General features: G+C 33.3%; 1 protein-coding gene across 13 annotated transcripts in view; it reads right to left on the bottom strand.

Moving 5' to 3' along the window:
* Window positions 1-18,581, bottom strand: part of LOC143250539 (structural maintenance of chromosomes protein 1A-like) — a 110,821-nt gene that overhangs the window by 76,784 nt on the left and 15,456 nt on the right. For 11 of the 13 annotated variants that reach the window (XR_013028235.1, XR_013028233.1, XR_013028234.1 and 8 more), the window contains exons 3-5: window positions 17,806-17,949; window positions 1,413-1,561; window positions 1,047-1,215 (exon numbers count right to left, since the gene is read on the bottom strand). Coding sequence is in view for 9 of the 13 variants with exons in the window: in XM_076501236.1 (XP_076357351.1) it covers window positions 1,047-1,215; window positions 1,413-1,561; window positions 17,806-17,949 (462 nt within the window). In the remaining 4 variants the exon portion in view is untranslated. Of the gene's footprint in view, window positions 1-1,046; window positions 1,229-1,412; window positions 1,562-17,805; window positions 17,950-18,581 lie in introns of those variants that run through there. The other 2 variants (XM_076501240.1, XM_076501241.1) reach the window with 2 other exon arrangements.

The raw sequence follows: 18,581 nt of genomic DNA, 5'->3' as shown, positions 1-18,581 counted from the left end.
ACCAAATGAATAAAGTGTTGGGTAGGAAGAAGGAAGGATTTCTCCAACTTAATTAAACAACCTACTGGACCCACCTTCGAAAGGAGCAGACTTTAGTTTGGTATGAGCCCCCAGAAACCAGTCTTCCATATAACAGTGAAAATGCAACCTCTGAGCATGCATAAGTCCAGTAAAAACATTGACCATCTAACAAAAGTCATATGGCATTGTTGCAAGCCTAAAAGAAAGATCACAAATCTGATAAACTACCCCATGAAGAACAAACTGAAGGTAGTATCTTGACTTCTTGATGTGTAAATGTAGAGATATGCATTTGAGATGTCAACCTTGGTCATCCATAAGCTCAGAGAAAAAGCCCACCTGAGAGTAAGAAATGACTCCATGGCAAAACAAAGTAGCACCAAGAAGCCATTGAGGCATGGCAGAGCTATCACAGGCCACCAGTGTATGGTTTTCTTGGGGAAAACAAACAGCCTGAAATAAAACCCTGGAGAAAGTGAACTACAGGTTCAATGACAAAGATCTTGTACTAGTTCTTATAGATGCTGACATTTGTTAGGATCGTGAGGCAACAGAAAGAAAATATGTATCTGAGACAATGATAAGGAGAAAGAAAATGGATGAGAAATCCCTCTGATAAAACCTGAAGGAACCCTATATCCCTGGTAAAATCTTACTATAATGAACAGACTGGAATAAAGTAACACCCACAGTGGAAGGAAGAGGTAAGAGTTGGGAAAGATTAGGATGGGGAACAGAAATTGGAGATGGTTGAGACTCCATTCAAGAAAAATAATCAATCAATGAGAAAAAGAACTGATTGTACTAACTAAAACTTTTTCATATAAATTACAAAAAGTTATTGTTGAAACCAAGTCTTCTTGAACAATCTTCAAAGTTGTTTTACTAACTAGTTAGTGATTTCTTACAAACTTCATGAAGATATTGTATTAACTAGTGATTCCTACCAAATTCTATAGTTATTGTACAAACTTGTACTTCTTTACAAACCCTTCTTTAGCAAGCTTCATAGCTATTTTACTAACCAACTCTTCTTTGAGACGTTGATATTTTTCTGCTTCCTCCTTTTCAAGTCGAGCTTCTTTTTTCTCTGCAGCAATGCCTTTCTTCTTCTGGTATGTGAACTGCGTGTCTTCTTCTGCTTTCATCATTTCAGCTCTTAGTTGTTCATATTCCTCCTTGTGTTCGCTTGAGCTGAAATAATTTACTGTAGCAAATGAATTACTGGTCAAAGAAATGGAAATAAATGTCAAGGCAATATTACATTATTACAAACCTTGATCACACACATATATCTAGTACATTTCCTAAAATGACTCCAATGTTTAAGCATAAGAAAAGAACTTATATTCAAACAATAAGAAAGAATTTAATGTAAAAATAATGCTAACCGAGAAATTTCCTCAAATAAGCCTGTTCGCTCCTTAGGATTCTTCATGGCAATAGACTCAACAGCACCTTGAAATACCAGAAAGTTCTTAGCTTTAACATTTATACCAAGAGTCTCCAGTTTGCTGGCATATTCTTGATGGCTTACAACCTACAAATGAATTAAAAATGTATAGTTATGATAAAAAAAGAAGAAACAAAAATTGCTAGTTCTCACTAACTTACACAAAAAAATTTGCAATGATTTAATTTTAGATGCAAAGTACCTTAAGGTATCATAACTAAATGTTTTTAATACTTTAATAACAATATTCATAGGTTAACCATCTACTACATTCAACAGTTTGTTAATAAAATTTCAGAAATAGAGGCACATATCTTAAAATACTTGCTTCATATAATGCACTTTGTTGTTAAAATTAGGATACTGAAAAATGTGATAATGTTTAATAAGCATCCTTTGAAAATCATAAAGCAATTACATATGGAGTACAGAAAGAATAGCATACAACTATAAACAATAAGCAAATCTACATTTCAAATACTTAAAGAAATTTTGGATAAAAAGTATATTACACCAAAAAAGATGTGGAACAAAATTAGAAACAAGAAAAGTGAAAGTGGAGATCACAAGACAAGATTTATCATCAAATAATAATAAAATGAGTTAAAATTCAATGTGATAAAATTAGAAAAGTTTAAAACACCCCTATTTTTACTTAAAGATATACATATTCTTAAAAAGAAACAGATATAGTGAAAAAGAAACTTAACTGCCTTTCTAGAACATAAAGGATTAAATCAAAGAAAAACAGCATAAATTTAAGATTTTGGATCTGACAGACTGAATGAAACATTTACCAAAATATAGGAATGTTATGAAATTGATTAATAAATCAAAAATGATTTATGATAAAGAGCTGGCTGACAATGTTAAAACAAATAGCAAATTTTATATATTTAGAAACGGCTAGTATGGATAGAGAAAGCACTAGTAGAGGAGCAAACAACGTTTCAACCTTCTTTGGTCATTGTCAGGTCGAAACATTGTTTGCTCCTCTACTAGTGATTTCTTTACCCATACCAGTCGTTTTTAAATATATAATTTTCTACAGAAGTGGGTTTTCTCATCACCATGAATAGCAAATTTTATTTTTAAATATATTAAAAGTAAGCACAACATGAAAACAAGAAAGGGGCCCTCATCAGGATTCTAATGGTAAGGTTTCTGTTGAATGGTTGAGCCTTTAAGAGTTATCTTTGTTTCTTTTTTCAGAAGAGAACATATCTGTAACACTTCTGACTTTTAGCATTTTACAGAAAATACAGGAACAAATCTAAATCATGTAAATATTACTAATTTGCTACAAGTTAAAAGTAGGGAAAACATCACTGCCAGAGACTGTTTTTCCAAAGGTTTTAAAGAAGGTCAAATATTGGATATACAAGCATCACATTTTTAGTTTTGATAAGTCAAAAAACAATGGTCATATGTGCCTGAGGACTAGGGTGTTGCTAATATTATTCTAATTGTTTATTAAGAGAGAGCAAAAAAGTTATCCTTGAAACACTACTCCTGTTTTACTTTTGCAGTGGAAAAGACTGTAGAGCATCTGATAAACAGGAATAACAGCAAATAAAACTTTTGGTTTGTAGTGGGTTCTAGCCCTTTAGGTCTAGGGGACCTAGGCAGCTCATGGAAATCTGAAAGATCTATGTGCACTCTTTCATATTTTAGGCTATTTACTACTAGAATGATTTGTAGACTCATGATTCAATATGATAAAAATTACATACCAGTTAACATACAAACTGGTAATTTCAAGAAATACTTGTGCAAGCCAGTTTCTACTAGGAGAACTTACTGACCAATTGTTTACAAACTCAATTTTTTAGAAGGCAGGCACTCAGTTAATTTTCCTGAATAATGAAACAAGTTTAGACAAATTTATGTAGGTGTTGACTGACTGTGCATTTGACATTCCCCACTCCTGGTTTCCTAATCTATAAAATAAGCAAGTAGGGACTGGTTTGAAGGTGGATGTTTCTAATTTAATGAGGCAGTTAAAATAATATGGAAAAACAAGAAACAAGAACTCCACTTTCTTTTTTTTTTGGAGAGGGGAAAGAAATGGGTCTTTGCAAATGATTTAATAGAATATGATATCATAAATGAATGCCAACATGGATTCACTAAAGAGTAATCCCGCTTCACTGATCTGTTAAGTTCTTTTTAGTTTCATATTTATTCTGACATCAGCTTTGTAATAAAGTTTACTTTAATTCTTAGTTTTTCAATTTTATTTTTGAGTTTGCTAGCTTCTTCTGTTGCTGTTGGAGTATTTCTGTTTGTCTGAAGTGTGTCATATTGTCTTACTTCTGGTATAAAAAAGTGATAGCAAAGGGACACAATCCAGAATTCAAAACTGACACTCAGCATTGTTACACCCTATTCCTAACCCAACTTTTGTGCTTTCTGACTTCTGCTGCAGCTTCACCGTTGGCTCAGTGGGCCAAAGGAGTGTTGATACTAAAAAATTAAATATGTTAACTTCTATGAGGGATATGACAATTATGACAAATAACTTAACAGTTTACTGCAAATGTGGATAAAGACAGCCTGACTCAACTTTAAAATAAATAATATAAAAGCACATTAATAAATTTTACTCCAGAAAAAACAGGAAAGATTTATGATGTATGAAACTGGTTATTAATTACATTTGTCCAAATAAGTGTTAAAGCTACAACAAAACTAATGAAGTTGTCTTTCTTAACTGTTCTGCTTGGACTAATTTTTTTACTTCACTATGTGTATTGTGAAATTGGTGTTTTTACAATTTAAATTTCATGGCATAACCACATTTGAACATGTAATGTTTTAGTAATATTTAAGTACAAAAATTTGGGCTGGCTCACCTATGGAATGAGCTACTCTCAGATGTGGTAGATACAATTAATTTAAGGAAGTTTAAGGGAAACCTTGATGAATATTTAAATGATAAGAGTTGGCTTTAGAAGTTTACTTTTATGGATAGGATGATCTAGGTAGACCAAAAAGTTTTGTATTGCCCTTTAATGTCATGCTGTGTAAATCACAATATTGAAGGATATAAGAACAAACAAAAATTACAGTACTGTAACAAATATTCTATAATTTAGCTTGGTTCATATAAGTACTATAATTTTGACATGTTCTTAGTTTTTGTAAACTAATATTTGATGCTAAAATTCATTTTCTTGGACAATGGAGAATGAAAATCAAAAAGGATACCATTTTGTAACCACCTTCAAAATCCAAAGATCTATGGCAAATTCATTCCAAATGTGGACAAATCTGAGAATCTCAGATCTCACAGGACTTGAACTCACAACATAGTTGTTGATACTACTGGTAGCCTTGAAGATGGTGCATCAAGAACTAATAACAAACCTCAGGAATATGAGAAGCTAGAGGTGGCAAGGGAGAGAAAGGTGGAGGGCAAGAAACAGAAAAATGTACAGATGGGGTTTGGGATAAAGAGGCAGCCAAGAAGGTAAGGGAGGTAAGCAACTGGGCTCACACAACCTTATACTCCAAAGGTTCAGGAGGGCATATTCAAATTATGCAAGCAGAAGAGAAGCAAATGAGACTGAGCCAAAAGAGCATCCTGACCTTAAAGATCCCAAACAACAGATCATCCATATTTGCAAAGCAAGGGTAGAAAAGGAGAGGTGTGATAAGGTGGAAAACAGGAGATTCTGAGTCTCTACAAAAGACCTCTTTAGGGGCAGTAATGAATAGCCTCAGAAAACAGGTGTAAGAAAGACAAGGAACACAAGAGGGTGGCCTAGGTGAGATGAACATAGGAAAACTGTGGCTGGAAAAAGGAAACTGAAGTATTGGGATCATATCCTCACAAAGGAACAGGATACTTCAAATACTGCAACTCTAAAAAGAGAAAACCAGAAGTCCAGAGTATGTGGGGGTCAAGGCATAATGTCAACTGAATGTAACTGGTCCCCAAAATAATTCACTGAAGTGCCAATATCTGGAGAGGGAGGAAAACTAAATACTTATGCAAGGGTTCATCACTGAGAAGGGCAGAAGTAAAATAATAAGAAATGAGAGCTAAGGATAACACATAACATACCTCATTGATTACATCTAGAAATTGGAAGGAGGACTAGGCAAATCCCCCCAAAATGATAAATAACTTTGATGCATGGGCAAGAGGGGGGAAACAGACTGTCCAAATCCTCATAGTTATGTTCAAGCAAACCCTCACATGATACATGAGGACAATCATCAGGTGACTCAGAAAACTGCATAAAAGGAGCTAACTCCCTATAAACCACAGCCTTTACTTCCTGAGCAGATAAAACCTGCTCAGATACCATTAAAATGGCTGGAAAATCAACTGTAGCTGTTATAGGTACCATGTGAAATTGCAAGTGCATCACCAGTGGAGTTAACATAAAAAAAAATGTTCTCCAACTTTTTTTCCTTTTCAAACAGCAAAAATTTTAAAATATGTCATTACAGTTAGACTGTCAACAAAGAAGTGATTATGAACTGCAGGGAAAAAGAGGGTGGTAGTGTTGATAGCAGTTGTGTTGCACTTCCATTGGTGGATACTTGATGCATGATTATTTGCATGATAGCTTGCAGTCTTACATAAATAAACATGAAGGTAGGTGGGAGTATGAAGGCAAGAGAAGAAGAAAAGTGTGTGCATATGTAGGACAATATAAGTGGAGAAAAGCTATTTATGAAAGTAAGATATTGTAACAAAATGAAAAATCAAGAAAGCTTTGACTTTCAAAAGAAATATTCTACTAATAAGTGCTACAAAAATAGGTACCACTGATAAAAATAAATTAACTTTATTCCTCAGATATAATAATTATCTATTAACAAATGTAGATGCTGACTTCACCACTAAAGGAAGTATCTGAATTAATACTTATAAATATCCAAAACTCTGAAGCCAAAAAGCATTGTTTTTCAGCTTTATTATTTGCTTCCAAGAAATTTCATTTAGTTTTTAGTAAATGTAGAAAGAGCCCAGAGTTATGATATTAAAGGAACAAGGTGATTACCTACTCTAATTTTTATTTTTCACTAAATGAGCAGAATGGAAAATTTTTAAGGTTACCTTTCAGTAAATTTTACTTTTCACAATTTTATGTTATTTTACAGTATAAATTGTCAAAGTTAAACCTCATATTTTTGTCATTAATACACATTTATTCATTTATGCTTGGCAAATGTGCTATAGTAAAATGTATGCAAATACAATTATTGTTCTTGAACATTTGAAAACCATGTTTAACTCCTCTCTTAGACTCTTATGTCATTCAATCTTCTGTGTAAATTCTATCTTTATTGTCACAGTTTTGTATAAGTCTGAAATTTCTGTGTCGTTTATATGGTCCAGAAAGAACAAAAAAACTATTACATATTCAGATGAGCTTAAATGGCCATACATAAGAAATAAACGCTGTGAGGAAAAGGTAACCAGTGTATGATGGAAGTTTTGGAGGTTTCAGTGTCAACGGGGTCCTCTGTGAGATGATATGGAGGAACATAATTTGCATATACAGGAAAAACAGAGAATGTGTTTAAGTGGGATTTTTATTCCATTACTAATGATGCTTTAGGATGAAAAGAATATCCTGAAGGAAAAACAGTGAATATTTTGGAAAGTTGAGAAACTTCTTTATAAAAATTAAACATTCTGTGTGTATATTTCTCTACCAATTCCGAAGCAGTCTGCCACTTCATGGAAACACCCTTGGTTGGTTAAAAGTCAAGAGCTACCAACACTTCTATTTCAAATTATATTTTTGATCTCCCTCTACGTATTATGTAGTGGAAATCAATTCATCTTCCAACAAGTGGATAACATGCAAGAAAATTAAGTATCCAAAAGATTCACAAGAGTAAAAATAACTCCACAGAAAGTAAAATTACACTATCTTCATTCCATTACACAGCATTTAATGAAAAACTTATAAATTACTTTAAGAATTTCATCTTAGCAAGAAACTTAACATAAGGTAAATACTTATCAATACACACAATTTCAAGGTGTACAAATGTTTTATAACATAAGATGCTAGTTAATTACATAGTTGTTTCACTATTTGTAAATATTGACAAAAAAATGTTTGAAGTTCCACTCTTTCAGATATACAATAATTACTGAATGAAAATTGCACCAGCTTCAACAGAAAGAACAAATTTACATTCCACATGAAGCCAAGAATAATATATTATACCAATATGTCTTTTAACCTTTCACCTGATGTTGAAAATTTGGAGCAAAAGGTGTTAACTAACTTCTGTGTTTTCAATCTGGCATTAAAATGATATTTATTTTTAGCATTAGATTCTAAAATATATATATAATGCAAGTTAAAGTTTTCATTTTATAAACTAACATATGCTCTTTGAAACAATTTAACTAAAAAATAATAATAAATATATTCAAAATGTGTAGTGAACTCAAATCCATGTGTTATTTCAATTACAAAAATTGCATTTCATTCGTTTTTTTAAGCAAAGGAGACTGAATAAAGTACAATGTTGGCAAAAGTATTTGGTTTTCAATGCAATTAGTACATTCAGTACATTAAAGCACTCTTCTTAACTAAGTAGCTGCTGAAATTTTTTCCCACTGGATTTCACTGTTCTTTGTTGTTTAACTGATTGCAAGAACAGACTGCTATAGAAGTATTTTTTTGACAATTTTCATTTCTATAAATATCAAAGGGGAGGTATTCAATGTATTCAATACAGCAAAAAAATGATGCATACATGTAATACCAACATTAAAAAAGCAAGCAAAAAACAAACAAAAAATTGAACAACAAATAAAAACCTCTAATTCATCCCTCTTGTGCAGTTTGTCTTTCATGCTTATATGTTCAAAATATTTGTTTCAAATCTTGTTTTATTCATGAAATTCCCTTACAAAGGCCTGGCAGGGCCAGATGGATAGGGTGCTGGTCTTGCAATCTCATGGTTTTGGGTTTCTAATCCCCATCATACCCAACATGTTTGCTCTTTCAGCTGTGGGAGCATTATAATATGATGGTCAGGTCAATCCCACTATTTGATGTTAAAAAGTAGCCCAAAAGCTGCAGTGGGTTGTGATGACGAGTTGCCTTCCTTCTGTTCTTTTACTGTTAAATTAGGAATGGCTAGCACAACTATTCTTCATGCAGTTTTTTGCAAAATTCAACACAATACCAAAAAAAAAACAACAAAAAACTAACCCTTGCAAAGAGAAACATTTTTATCCATAATAAGTGTTCACATATCCATTGTTCAACACATATGAAGACTGACTGATTGATGTTAGTATCAATATAAAAACAACCAGAATTACAAAAAACAAGTAATTTTCCTGTTATGTACTCTAGAATTTATTTTTTTAATATTTAATGTTTTTTTCTACTATTAATCATCCAAAATGTACAGACTGCAACAGACAAATACACATTTTGCTATTATACATTTAAATTTTTCACAATTCCAAGTTGGAATTAAATATTATTAAGCTGGTGCTATAAAGAAGATAGAAAGTTGGTCTAATGTTATTAATCTTTTTAAGAGAGGTAATAAAAATTGTTCCAGTTATCGTAGTCCTATTAGTCTTACATCAGTTGTGAGAAACGTTTTGTAAAATCTGACAAGAAATGATTTACCAAATCATACAACAAAGTTTAGAATTTTACTGGATAGTCAACATGGTTTCACTAAAGAAACAATCTAGACTTATAAGTATTTTGACCTTCTTTGAAAAGGTTACTGCTTATGTAGATGATGATAAGTGTTTATTTGGTGTATCTGGATTTTCAGAAAGTATTTGAGAAGGTGCCTTATAAAAGGTTTGGAAAAACTTATCATAAGTATGGTAGTATTTATAGTAGGAAAGGGTTTGATGTGCAGTACAAATTGAAATCTTAGGCATACTGCAGAAAGCATGTAAACAAACCAACTGCAGAGTAACAAGCCATCAAAATATTTGAGAAAGTCAATAGAAAAAAACAAAAATTTCACAAAACCACAAATTTGTATCTCTTACTGTATGACTCGCTAACATTATTGGAAAGGTAAAGTTCTCTCCTGCTTTTACCTTATGAAAAATCAAAATGTATGATATAATTACTATACCTTGGCTAAAAGCCTTTTTCTTAGTTTTATTTATGACCTTAGTAATGACAATAACCATTTTTAAACACTATTAATGAGCTAACAATACACTAGTAGTCATATTCCATAATTATTAGGATGCTCTGCAAGTTGCCAAGTAACAATTCATTTCTATATCACACGTGAGTGCATGACTGCTTGTGCACGTGCTACATGACAAGCCTACAACTGTATCATTAAAAAATATGGACTGTGCTGATTCTCTAGATTATGTTCTAACTATAATCAAACATTTGAAAGAAGGTTTTCTGTTCTATACATTTGACTTGAGGGTTTGTTGTTGGACAGAGCAATTGTATCACAGCGGTTGGTGCCTAAGATGCGAGTCTCCTATGTGAGGACGAATGCTACCACTGCCAAAGTCTGGCATGACTTTGCTCGAGTGCTATGGACTTACAAGAAGAATGACAAGTTGTACAATTTACCTTTGGTTTTCAAACTAAGTGCAACCTATTGCCATGTGAGGTTGTACTTGAACCAGTGTACTCTTTAAAATGTTTTTTTCAAGGAGAGAAAAAAATGAGCAAAGAAGAAAATATTATCTTGATAACCTTGAAAAGTCTTTGTTCCAGGAAAGAGAGCATCACTGCAAGAATAGAAGTAACATCAGAAACAGAAATGCTGAATATGTGAAACAAGATTTAGCCATTAATTTATTGAAATGAAAGGTTGCTACCTTGTTTAAACAGAAGAAAAGCTATAACATTGATATAATTAAAAGCCAGAAAAAGTTGAGAGATAGCTCTATAAAAGCTACAAGAAAGATAGGCCAAAAGCCCAGTTACTTTTGAGATTTAGTCACAAGAAAGGCTATGAAAAAAGTAAAAAAAAAACAACTTTAAATAAAGCAATTAGAAAGCAGGAATGGGTGCATCCACATAATACATCTGCATTATATAATACAAATGATCATGCAGCAACCCTCCATCAATAGAAACATGACACAAATCTTAACCAGCATCCTCTCTTCCTAGTAGCTCATAATCACTTTAAGATTGGGTAGTATCTACAAATCTTCCTTGGAAGTGGGAAGATTGTGTGATAAATGTGACAGAAAGAATGTATCTATCAGAAATACATTTTCATTGTAGGAAAATGTTAACTTCCAATACAATACAATATTTTATCTTGAATCACAAAAAGTTAGAATCCCACAATTAGTTGACAGAGAGTCCAGTGAGATGATTTTATCGAAGGTTATGAGGTGTGCAAATAAACAAAAGATACTCCCACTGCAATATTGGAATGAAGTGCAGCAGCATACGTCTGAGATGAAGTGGTAGACAGTAACTTTTGAGACTCAGGGTAAGTAATGTTTTGAATCATTTTCAAATGCTGCACCTCTTTTTCTTCTAGCCATTTAGGGCAAGTATGGAAGTAGGATGGGTGACAGCCATTGCAATTGATGCAATAAGGGTCCGTTTCACATTCATAGGCATCGTGGTCCTTATCATTGCAATGAGGAAATGTCATGACGTCTTCGAGTGACTGAACCACTGACACTGAAAACATTTATAGAGTTTGGAACGAATGGCTGTACCTTGCAATTAAGTTAACCTGCCTTGATGATGGCAGATGGATGCGGTGATGTGAATGTCAAAATGACGACATTGGTTGGCATCATAATTCCATCTTTGCGAGTGGAAATATGCCTCACTGTAGAAACTCCTTGGGTGGAGAAACCAGCAGGAATCATTTATTGGTGAGTCCAACTAGCATCACACAAAGTGTTTATGTAAAATTTCTGTATACTCTATATTTTTTTGGGCTGTGGGATGACAAAGATGTAATATATAGAGTTAAATACTTTTTCTTATCAAGGTATTTTTGTGAAAAGCTTTTAAATCAATTTCTTTTAACATATACTCTTTCATACGCTAGCTCTTTGTTAGCTTCTTTCTACATAATTAAGACACTACATGGGGTACACCATAACAGTTATTTCAGACCCTGAATTGCATCAGTATGTTCCTTCAAGCATTTTCCCATGCACTTGGTATAAGTACATGGAAATTTGAAAGAATGGTTCATTCAGTTGTCAACAGGGATCAGTGAAGCATTACTATATTCTTGAAATTTACATTCTTTAATGGCATAAAAGAATTAGCCCATAAAACAGAAAGGATAACAAAATATTCTTGTTATAACATTTTTGCACAGTATTCTATGTGCTAAAAGTTATGTTACATGACAATGGATTTAAAACACAGATGCAAAGCTTCCACCCTCAAAGGGGTATAGGAAACACACAACTGAAGAATACAACATACCAAGACTGGTTACAAAACAACAGTGATTGGTTGAGGTTCTTAATGGCCAGATCAAGTAATGTAGGTTATTGAATACAGATTTTACAAATTGGCAGATTCACTTTATGAGTGATTACGACTCTATAGTGATGCTCTTTCAAACTGTCTTTGTCCTAAACTTGTGCAAAGTATGGAGACAACTGTAGTTTTACTTCCATTGCTTTGGATGTTTACAGCTTTAAAAACCAGAATCCTATGCTTGTGAACCTGTTTCTTCAGATGGATTGTATAATATCTGAGTATACAAAGAAAATGATGTTTGTTACATCCAAAAAGCCAATTAAGACACATACTGACCAGAGAGTATTCCCTATAGATAGAGTATGCAGCCATTTCAGCTTGGTACTGGCAGTACAAGAGCTAGTTCAAGAGTTTGAAAATGTTGTACTCACAGAGCATCTGTCATTTCCTTAAACATTCCTGTCATGAATAAAATTACCTCAGGAGACCAACATTAATTCCAGTAGGCATACATAATGTCTCAGATGACTCAGACAGAAAATGTTTGTGAAGTATATATTAACCTGTTGAATTTGATAATAATTTCAAAGTCTAATTTCTGTAAAGATAAACACAGATTCACCAGTGTTTAATGCATCTACAGTTTGTCATAAGTTTAATTAACTAAATTCAGTTAAATTACAGAGATCTAGTCATAACCATTTTATCCATCTTATACCAAATAGTTCCTTCTTGACATAGTTTCACTGGAGAGAGAAAAAGGATTCGGGAGTCTTAATTAAAGTTTTCAAGACTGTCAGAGGTTTGGAATATGTACATGTGGATATATATATATAAAAAAAAATTGCTGCAGACAACAAGATTAGAAAACATAAAGCATTACTCTTACAAAGAGTGTTACAATTATAATATATTAGTCAGTTTATGGAATAGTTTCACCTTCAGGTGTTGTAGAAGCTACAACATTGGAAGAAGGTAGCAGAAGATTGGTATTTTAAGCATTAGAGTTGGTTCCAAGTAAAGGAATTTCTCTATGCAATTTGTAGTAGGTTGATAGTAGATTCATATATATTGAGCAAAAGGCTCGTTGTTATCCACTGGAAGAAAAATTACATTACAGAAATATTGGAATAAAGTGACAAACAATATATCTATATCACAGCATTAATGAAATTAAAATACAGTCACGAAGCAATACATCTGCACTACAGTACCAGAGAAATAAAACTACAGTTTAGTGTATCTTGTAAAATATCTTTCATACTACTCTAAGAATGATTGAAAAGTAAATACTAGGGTTCTTAAAAAATGAACAGAGTACTTATTAGAACTTTCACAAGCTAAACAGAATCTATTCATAATCTGAAAATGCCATATGGACAAATAGGTCTTTTACTGCCCTCAAAATTTTGTTATGCTACCAGGGATAGAAAAGTTGTCATCTGAGGGAAAGGTTATAATCTCTGAAATTGCTTTTTCTTGAAAAAAAAAATTAGAAGGGATTTGATCAAAGAGTTTAAGAGTTAAAGGTATTGATGCATCATCTTTTGTTTTTTTCCACAACTGATCAACTTGGAGATGAGAAAGGTAGGATTAGGACATCAACATCAAAGTCCTACTCAGATATGGGAGTAGAATGAAGGGGTTAGTGAAGAAGTAAGGTTCAGAACAAAGTGGAGAGGGTAAAGTAAAACCTGATAGTACCAGGAAATGCAAAATATTATTTATGAAGGTACCTGAGAACCAGAAATAGTAAAAATTGACAATTATGATTAAACATCCATGTTAAAAAGGCAGAAAGGTGGGTCACAGTAGGATGGCCCAGAGTGAGAGGCTGATGGACCAACACTAAAAAACCCATCACTTTTATTGATAAACAGAGTTAAAGGACAATAAGAATGGGACAAGAAATAAGCTACATGATCAGTGTAGAGTCCTGCTGGCAATGGATTGAACAAATCTCATATGTAAAGATGATGGAGTAACACTGCTGGGTGAAAGGCAGATGTAACTGGAGCAAGAAAAAGCAGGAATGGAACAGAGAAAGAGCAAGTATGGATACTGGTTGATGTAGAAGAGTTATGCTGGATAAAGAGGCACCATTGAGAAAAACAATAAAAAAGGAGTGTTACATATGAAAGCAAGGAGAACAGGGATAGGAGGATAGGTATACAGTAAAAAGTGAGACCAGTCTTGGGTGAAAGCATCCACCCACAGCCAAAGGACGAGGAGCTCAGGAGCTGAAAATGAAAAGTTTGAATTGGAAATGGCAAAGGTAATTGATAAGAAGCATGCCCAATTGAAAGCAAACCCAACTAAAAAAACCTGAAGATGGAGAGACCACTCTGTGGTTACAACTTTGTCTGAAAAAGAATACACCCAAAGTAGCTGGTCCAATGCATGGAAGAAAAGTGTCCTAGAGTGAGTTTTCCTATAAAGGTTGACATAAGAAAAAAACTGAGTAAATGATAACCAACTGATCTTCAAAAAGTATGAGAAAGTGGCCAACCAACAAGAAGTTGACAGGTGTTGACATGCAGTGAATATTCCTGTATTATATCACAATATCCAAAGTCATGTAGTTATATAGAGCTAACCCCTAGTCCAAAAGAGAAGCATATGTGATTAGATGAAGATCAATTCTGAGGAGGGGATGCCCACTGCGATGTTGGCATGATCAAGCCATCAAGACAAATCTTCAAGAAGAAGACAAAAGAGGCACATAACTGAGGACAATGGATCCCAAGAAAGGTTTCACTAGTCCTGTAATTTCCACTTGAAGATGCACATGTGTGTGCATCTTAAATGAATGAGTGGTTCAAGGTAAGCCATAGTTCTTGAAAGCAAAAGAACCTTATAGGTAGGATGTAAAAGAGAAACACAAGTCTTGGTGACAAGACATTCCATTGCCAATAAGCAAAGAGGTAAAGGTTAAGCCTAACTGAAATGCGAGTTAAACAACACACCCAGACATACCAAATATAGGGTGAGAATGAGAAAAGACTTAGAAAGTTTGACAAGTAAGCCAAACAAAATAGCTTCCTGTAGAAGTGTGAGAGATATCCTATCAAGAGTTGAAATAGAGAAGTAATGGAATTCTATATAATAATTGAACCTCAGCCCAATTAATGAACAAGGCATGCAACTGTCTCCATGGATCAACTGAAGAAATAAGGTGGGTGCAAATGCAATCCCAAAAGAAAGATAGTTACTAGAAGACCTGATCCCAGTGGAGAAAACAAAAATTGTCTGGAGAATGAGGCAATTGGAATTTGTACAAAAGAGTTTGAAACACTGACCTTTTACAATCCACAGTCTGGTTGAAAATAAATACCAGAGGGAAAAGAACTGGTAGGGAGATGATAGGTTGATAACTAGATACCAGCTATTTGTATTCTCAAGGAACACAAAAAGAAGAAGACGAACCAGGTGTAGGGCTAAACACCTTCTCAATGGCATTCTTGATCAAGAAATCTCAGATCACATGCTTGAAATAATGAATATAAAGGGGAACAGATGGAGAAGAAACAGAAATGGAAAAAGTAAGAAGTGAAGTTGAAAGATAGGCTATGGGCAAGAATGTGAATAATCCATCTACTGGATGAAAATGGAGAAACATGAAACTCAACAGAGCCAGACATGATAAGGTAATTACTGAAGAGACAAACAATGATCCTAACACTGGGATGGGACAGAACAGGAAGAAGTCTATGTTGCTGGGATGGGAAATGGAGATGTAGATTTAGCAGGCCTAGGAACAGAAACAGAATGTTGAGGTTGAGAAAGAAGGGAAACAAGAGCAGACAACTGGGTCTTCATTGAGTCAGGAACCTCTCTGAAGACCTTTCATGGAAAAAGTAAAGGCTGAAAAAGAATACAGAGAGCAACGGGAAGGAGATATATACTAGCTAGGAAGGCATCTTATCCAAGCAGAACTCAGTAGCAGAGAAACTGAGTAAGAAGAGAGAGAGCAGAAACAGCAGTAAGGACCTAAGAAAAATCACCCTCTATAAAGAAAACCCTCCTCTGGTGCACGATGAAATGTTATATATATAAGGTAAAGAGATGAGAGGCAATGCAAGAGGGTGGAAAGAAAGAAACAAAGGCAATGAAAAGAAAGAGAGAAATTAAAGGGTCTATCCCCCTTATGCAAGTGAAAGAGATTTAACGACTGGGAATCAAGAAATAGAAATGAAGAACAACCATAAACCAAGAAAAAAAGTGTCAAGTAGATGAAGAAGAAAAGCTATGATAGTAAGGGTGTTCGAGAAACTATTCTACATGGACCATATCAGGTGAAGGAGGAAAGACAAAGTAAACTTGAGGGTGGATTTCATGTACAAAAAAATACATTGATGAAAACAGATGAATAAAGATTTTCCTTTGAGATAAAGTTGTGCTTAGAGCAAACTGTGGTGGGGTAAATAGCCAGCCAAATTATCATCACCCTGACCATACATAATGAGCATTAGCTGAATGCAGGAGAGGAGGAGGCCCAGTGTGCATGAAGGAACCTGCAACACACTGAAAAATGGTTGTCAATTCTTTCACAGGCAACAAATTCACAACAGACACAGGTCCTGTGTCAGGAAATTATCACTCTCATGAAATGAATTGAAGTTACTAGAAAATGTATAATGAGTAAGCATTATTTTTTTCTTTAGTAATAAAATGAGCCAGTAAAAATAAACAAACTATTGAAAATCTCATATAATTGATTAATAATTTTAAAAACATGTCCTATCTATGATGGTATTTGAGGAACAAGTGTTTTGGGAATTTTCTATACAAAGAGGTTGTGTCACCCTTCAACAGATAAGAGACTACCATTACATGATGTCATTATGCACTAGTGCAGTTATCTTAAACATATGATTTTCAGGTGGGAGTTAGCTCTGGGATAGTGGAATTAAAATTTCAAGATATTCTGCATATGGAGGTGAGACACTGTCTCAACAGTTTTATTTACTGTTGGTTGGGACTTTTAGATGAATCAATAGGTCCATTGTTGTCTTTAAATGATATACTTAAAGGTAATGTTTCACCTTGTAAAGTAATTAAGTGCAGGTCTTAAGATCTTCAATTAGTTAAATTTATGCAAAACTAAAATCAACTTCATTTGAAATTACATTTAAAATCAGGATGATCTCTTGATCTATTTACTATGGATTTTGGTAAACTTCTAATTTGTAGCTCAAAAATGTAATCTTGATAAAAAGAAAAAGTTAAAAAAAACAACCTAACTTTGTAAAGTACTATAAAATATACCTAATAACACAACACTTATAAAATCTGGTTTTCAAGCAATATACACAATACAAAATTTCTCATTACTGAATGCTTATCCTACCAGTTTTCAGTTATCCTTTATTTATTACTAGATGACAAGACTACACTTAAATGTGGAATGAATACTAAATACTAACAAGGTCTGATCAGTTTATTTATAGAGTGACAGATTTATTAACATATGATCATAGGGTCAGTTATTTTGTCATGAGAATAATGCCACAATTATGACAATGATGTTGAAATTAATTCTGATGAGGTGTGAACTGGTATTATGCACAAGAGACAACTCATCTAAATGATAAAGGTAAAATTCTTAAAATGTAAGCATAGTAATAAGAGTAAAGGAATACTGCTTAACAATCTATATTACACAAGTACTGAAATAAAACTACTACAAAAGACAAGTAGCATACCTTCTCTACTCCATACATGAGTCAACCAAAATTTCCAAACAAATTTCTTATTTAATTACACTTTCATTTATCTAGGTTTCCCACTCACAAGAATAGAGTAAAGATTTTCTTTCTACGCTCGTTAAAGAAATCTTTTAGATCTCTAATACCTAATTTTAAGCGAAAATCAAGATTTTAATTGCTGGAGCTTCTTTGTAATATTTCAAGTTGAAATTACTTTGTTGTCAATCCGATATTCTGAAGAAGATCCAGTTACAAGTCTCGTAAAACTGATCTCTGTGCTATCAGTTTCTCCATAAACTGCAGTAACACTTGCTCGAGTTGAGACAGGGGCTCCTATAGGAGCACCATGAATTAGATCCTGGTAAGAAAACAGTACACAAGAAACTTAAATACACCTGATATATTCACTAGTCAAACTGAAAAAAATACTTAACTGTTTACAATATTTAAAATGTGTATTAAATTAGGTTTGAAACTTTTTTGTAATTACTTTATCATTTTATGCAGTGGCTTTCTATTGTCACTTCTGCTAGCAGCTATTATGCAAATTAGTTACCATATCAAACAGGCAGAAAATAAATAGTATCTTACATGATTTGCAGTCTTAGTCATTGATGACATTACTTTTTTCTTTTTGTACAGGGGTTGTTGTCACTACTGTTTGGAATTTGTTCAATGCTACATTAAGCAAAACTAACATTTCTAAATGAGTATTTATGGAAAGAATTATCAGTAAAATGTATTGACTCTTACAAACACTTCTGTAGCTTTTGAAATTTCAACAAGCATTTGTGTCCTTTCTATGAAAGTATTAAATGTTACACATTCTCAATAAAACCCCTGTATGATAAAATTCCTTTGCTATTTCATCAGTAAAATAAATATTAGTTGTACAAACTGAAGTAAATATCATGATATGTTCGTACACTAAAAACACACGTTTTGATAGATACTTACCTTCTCTTAGAGTTACAACTATTATTGAGTGGA

Source organism: Tachypleus tridentatus, chromosome 5 (genome assembly GCF_004210375.1).
Source record: "Tachypleus tridentatus isolate NWPU-2018 chromosome 5, ASM421037v1, whole genome shotgun sequence".
NCBI classification, from domain to species: Eukaryota; Metazoa; Arthropoda; class Merostomata; order Xiphosura; family Limulidae; genus Tachypleus; species Tachypleus tridentatus.
This window is presented reverse-complemented; position numbering and strand designations above follow the sequence as displayed.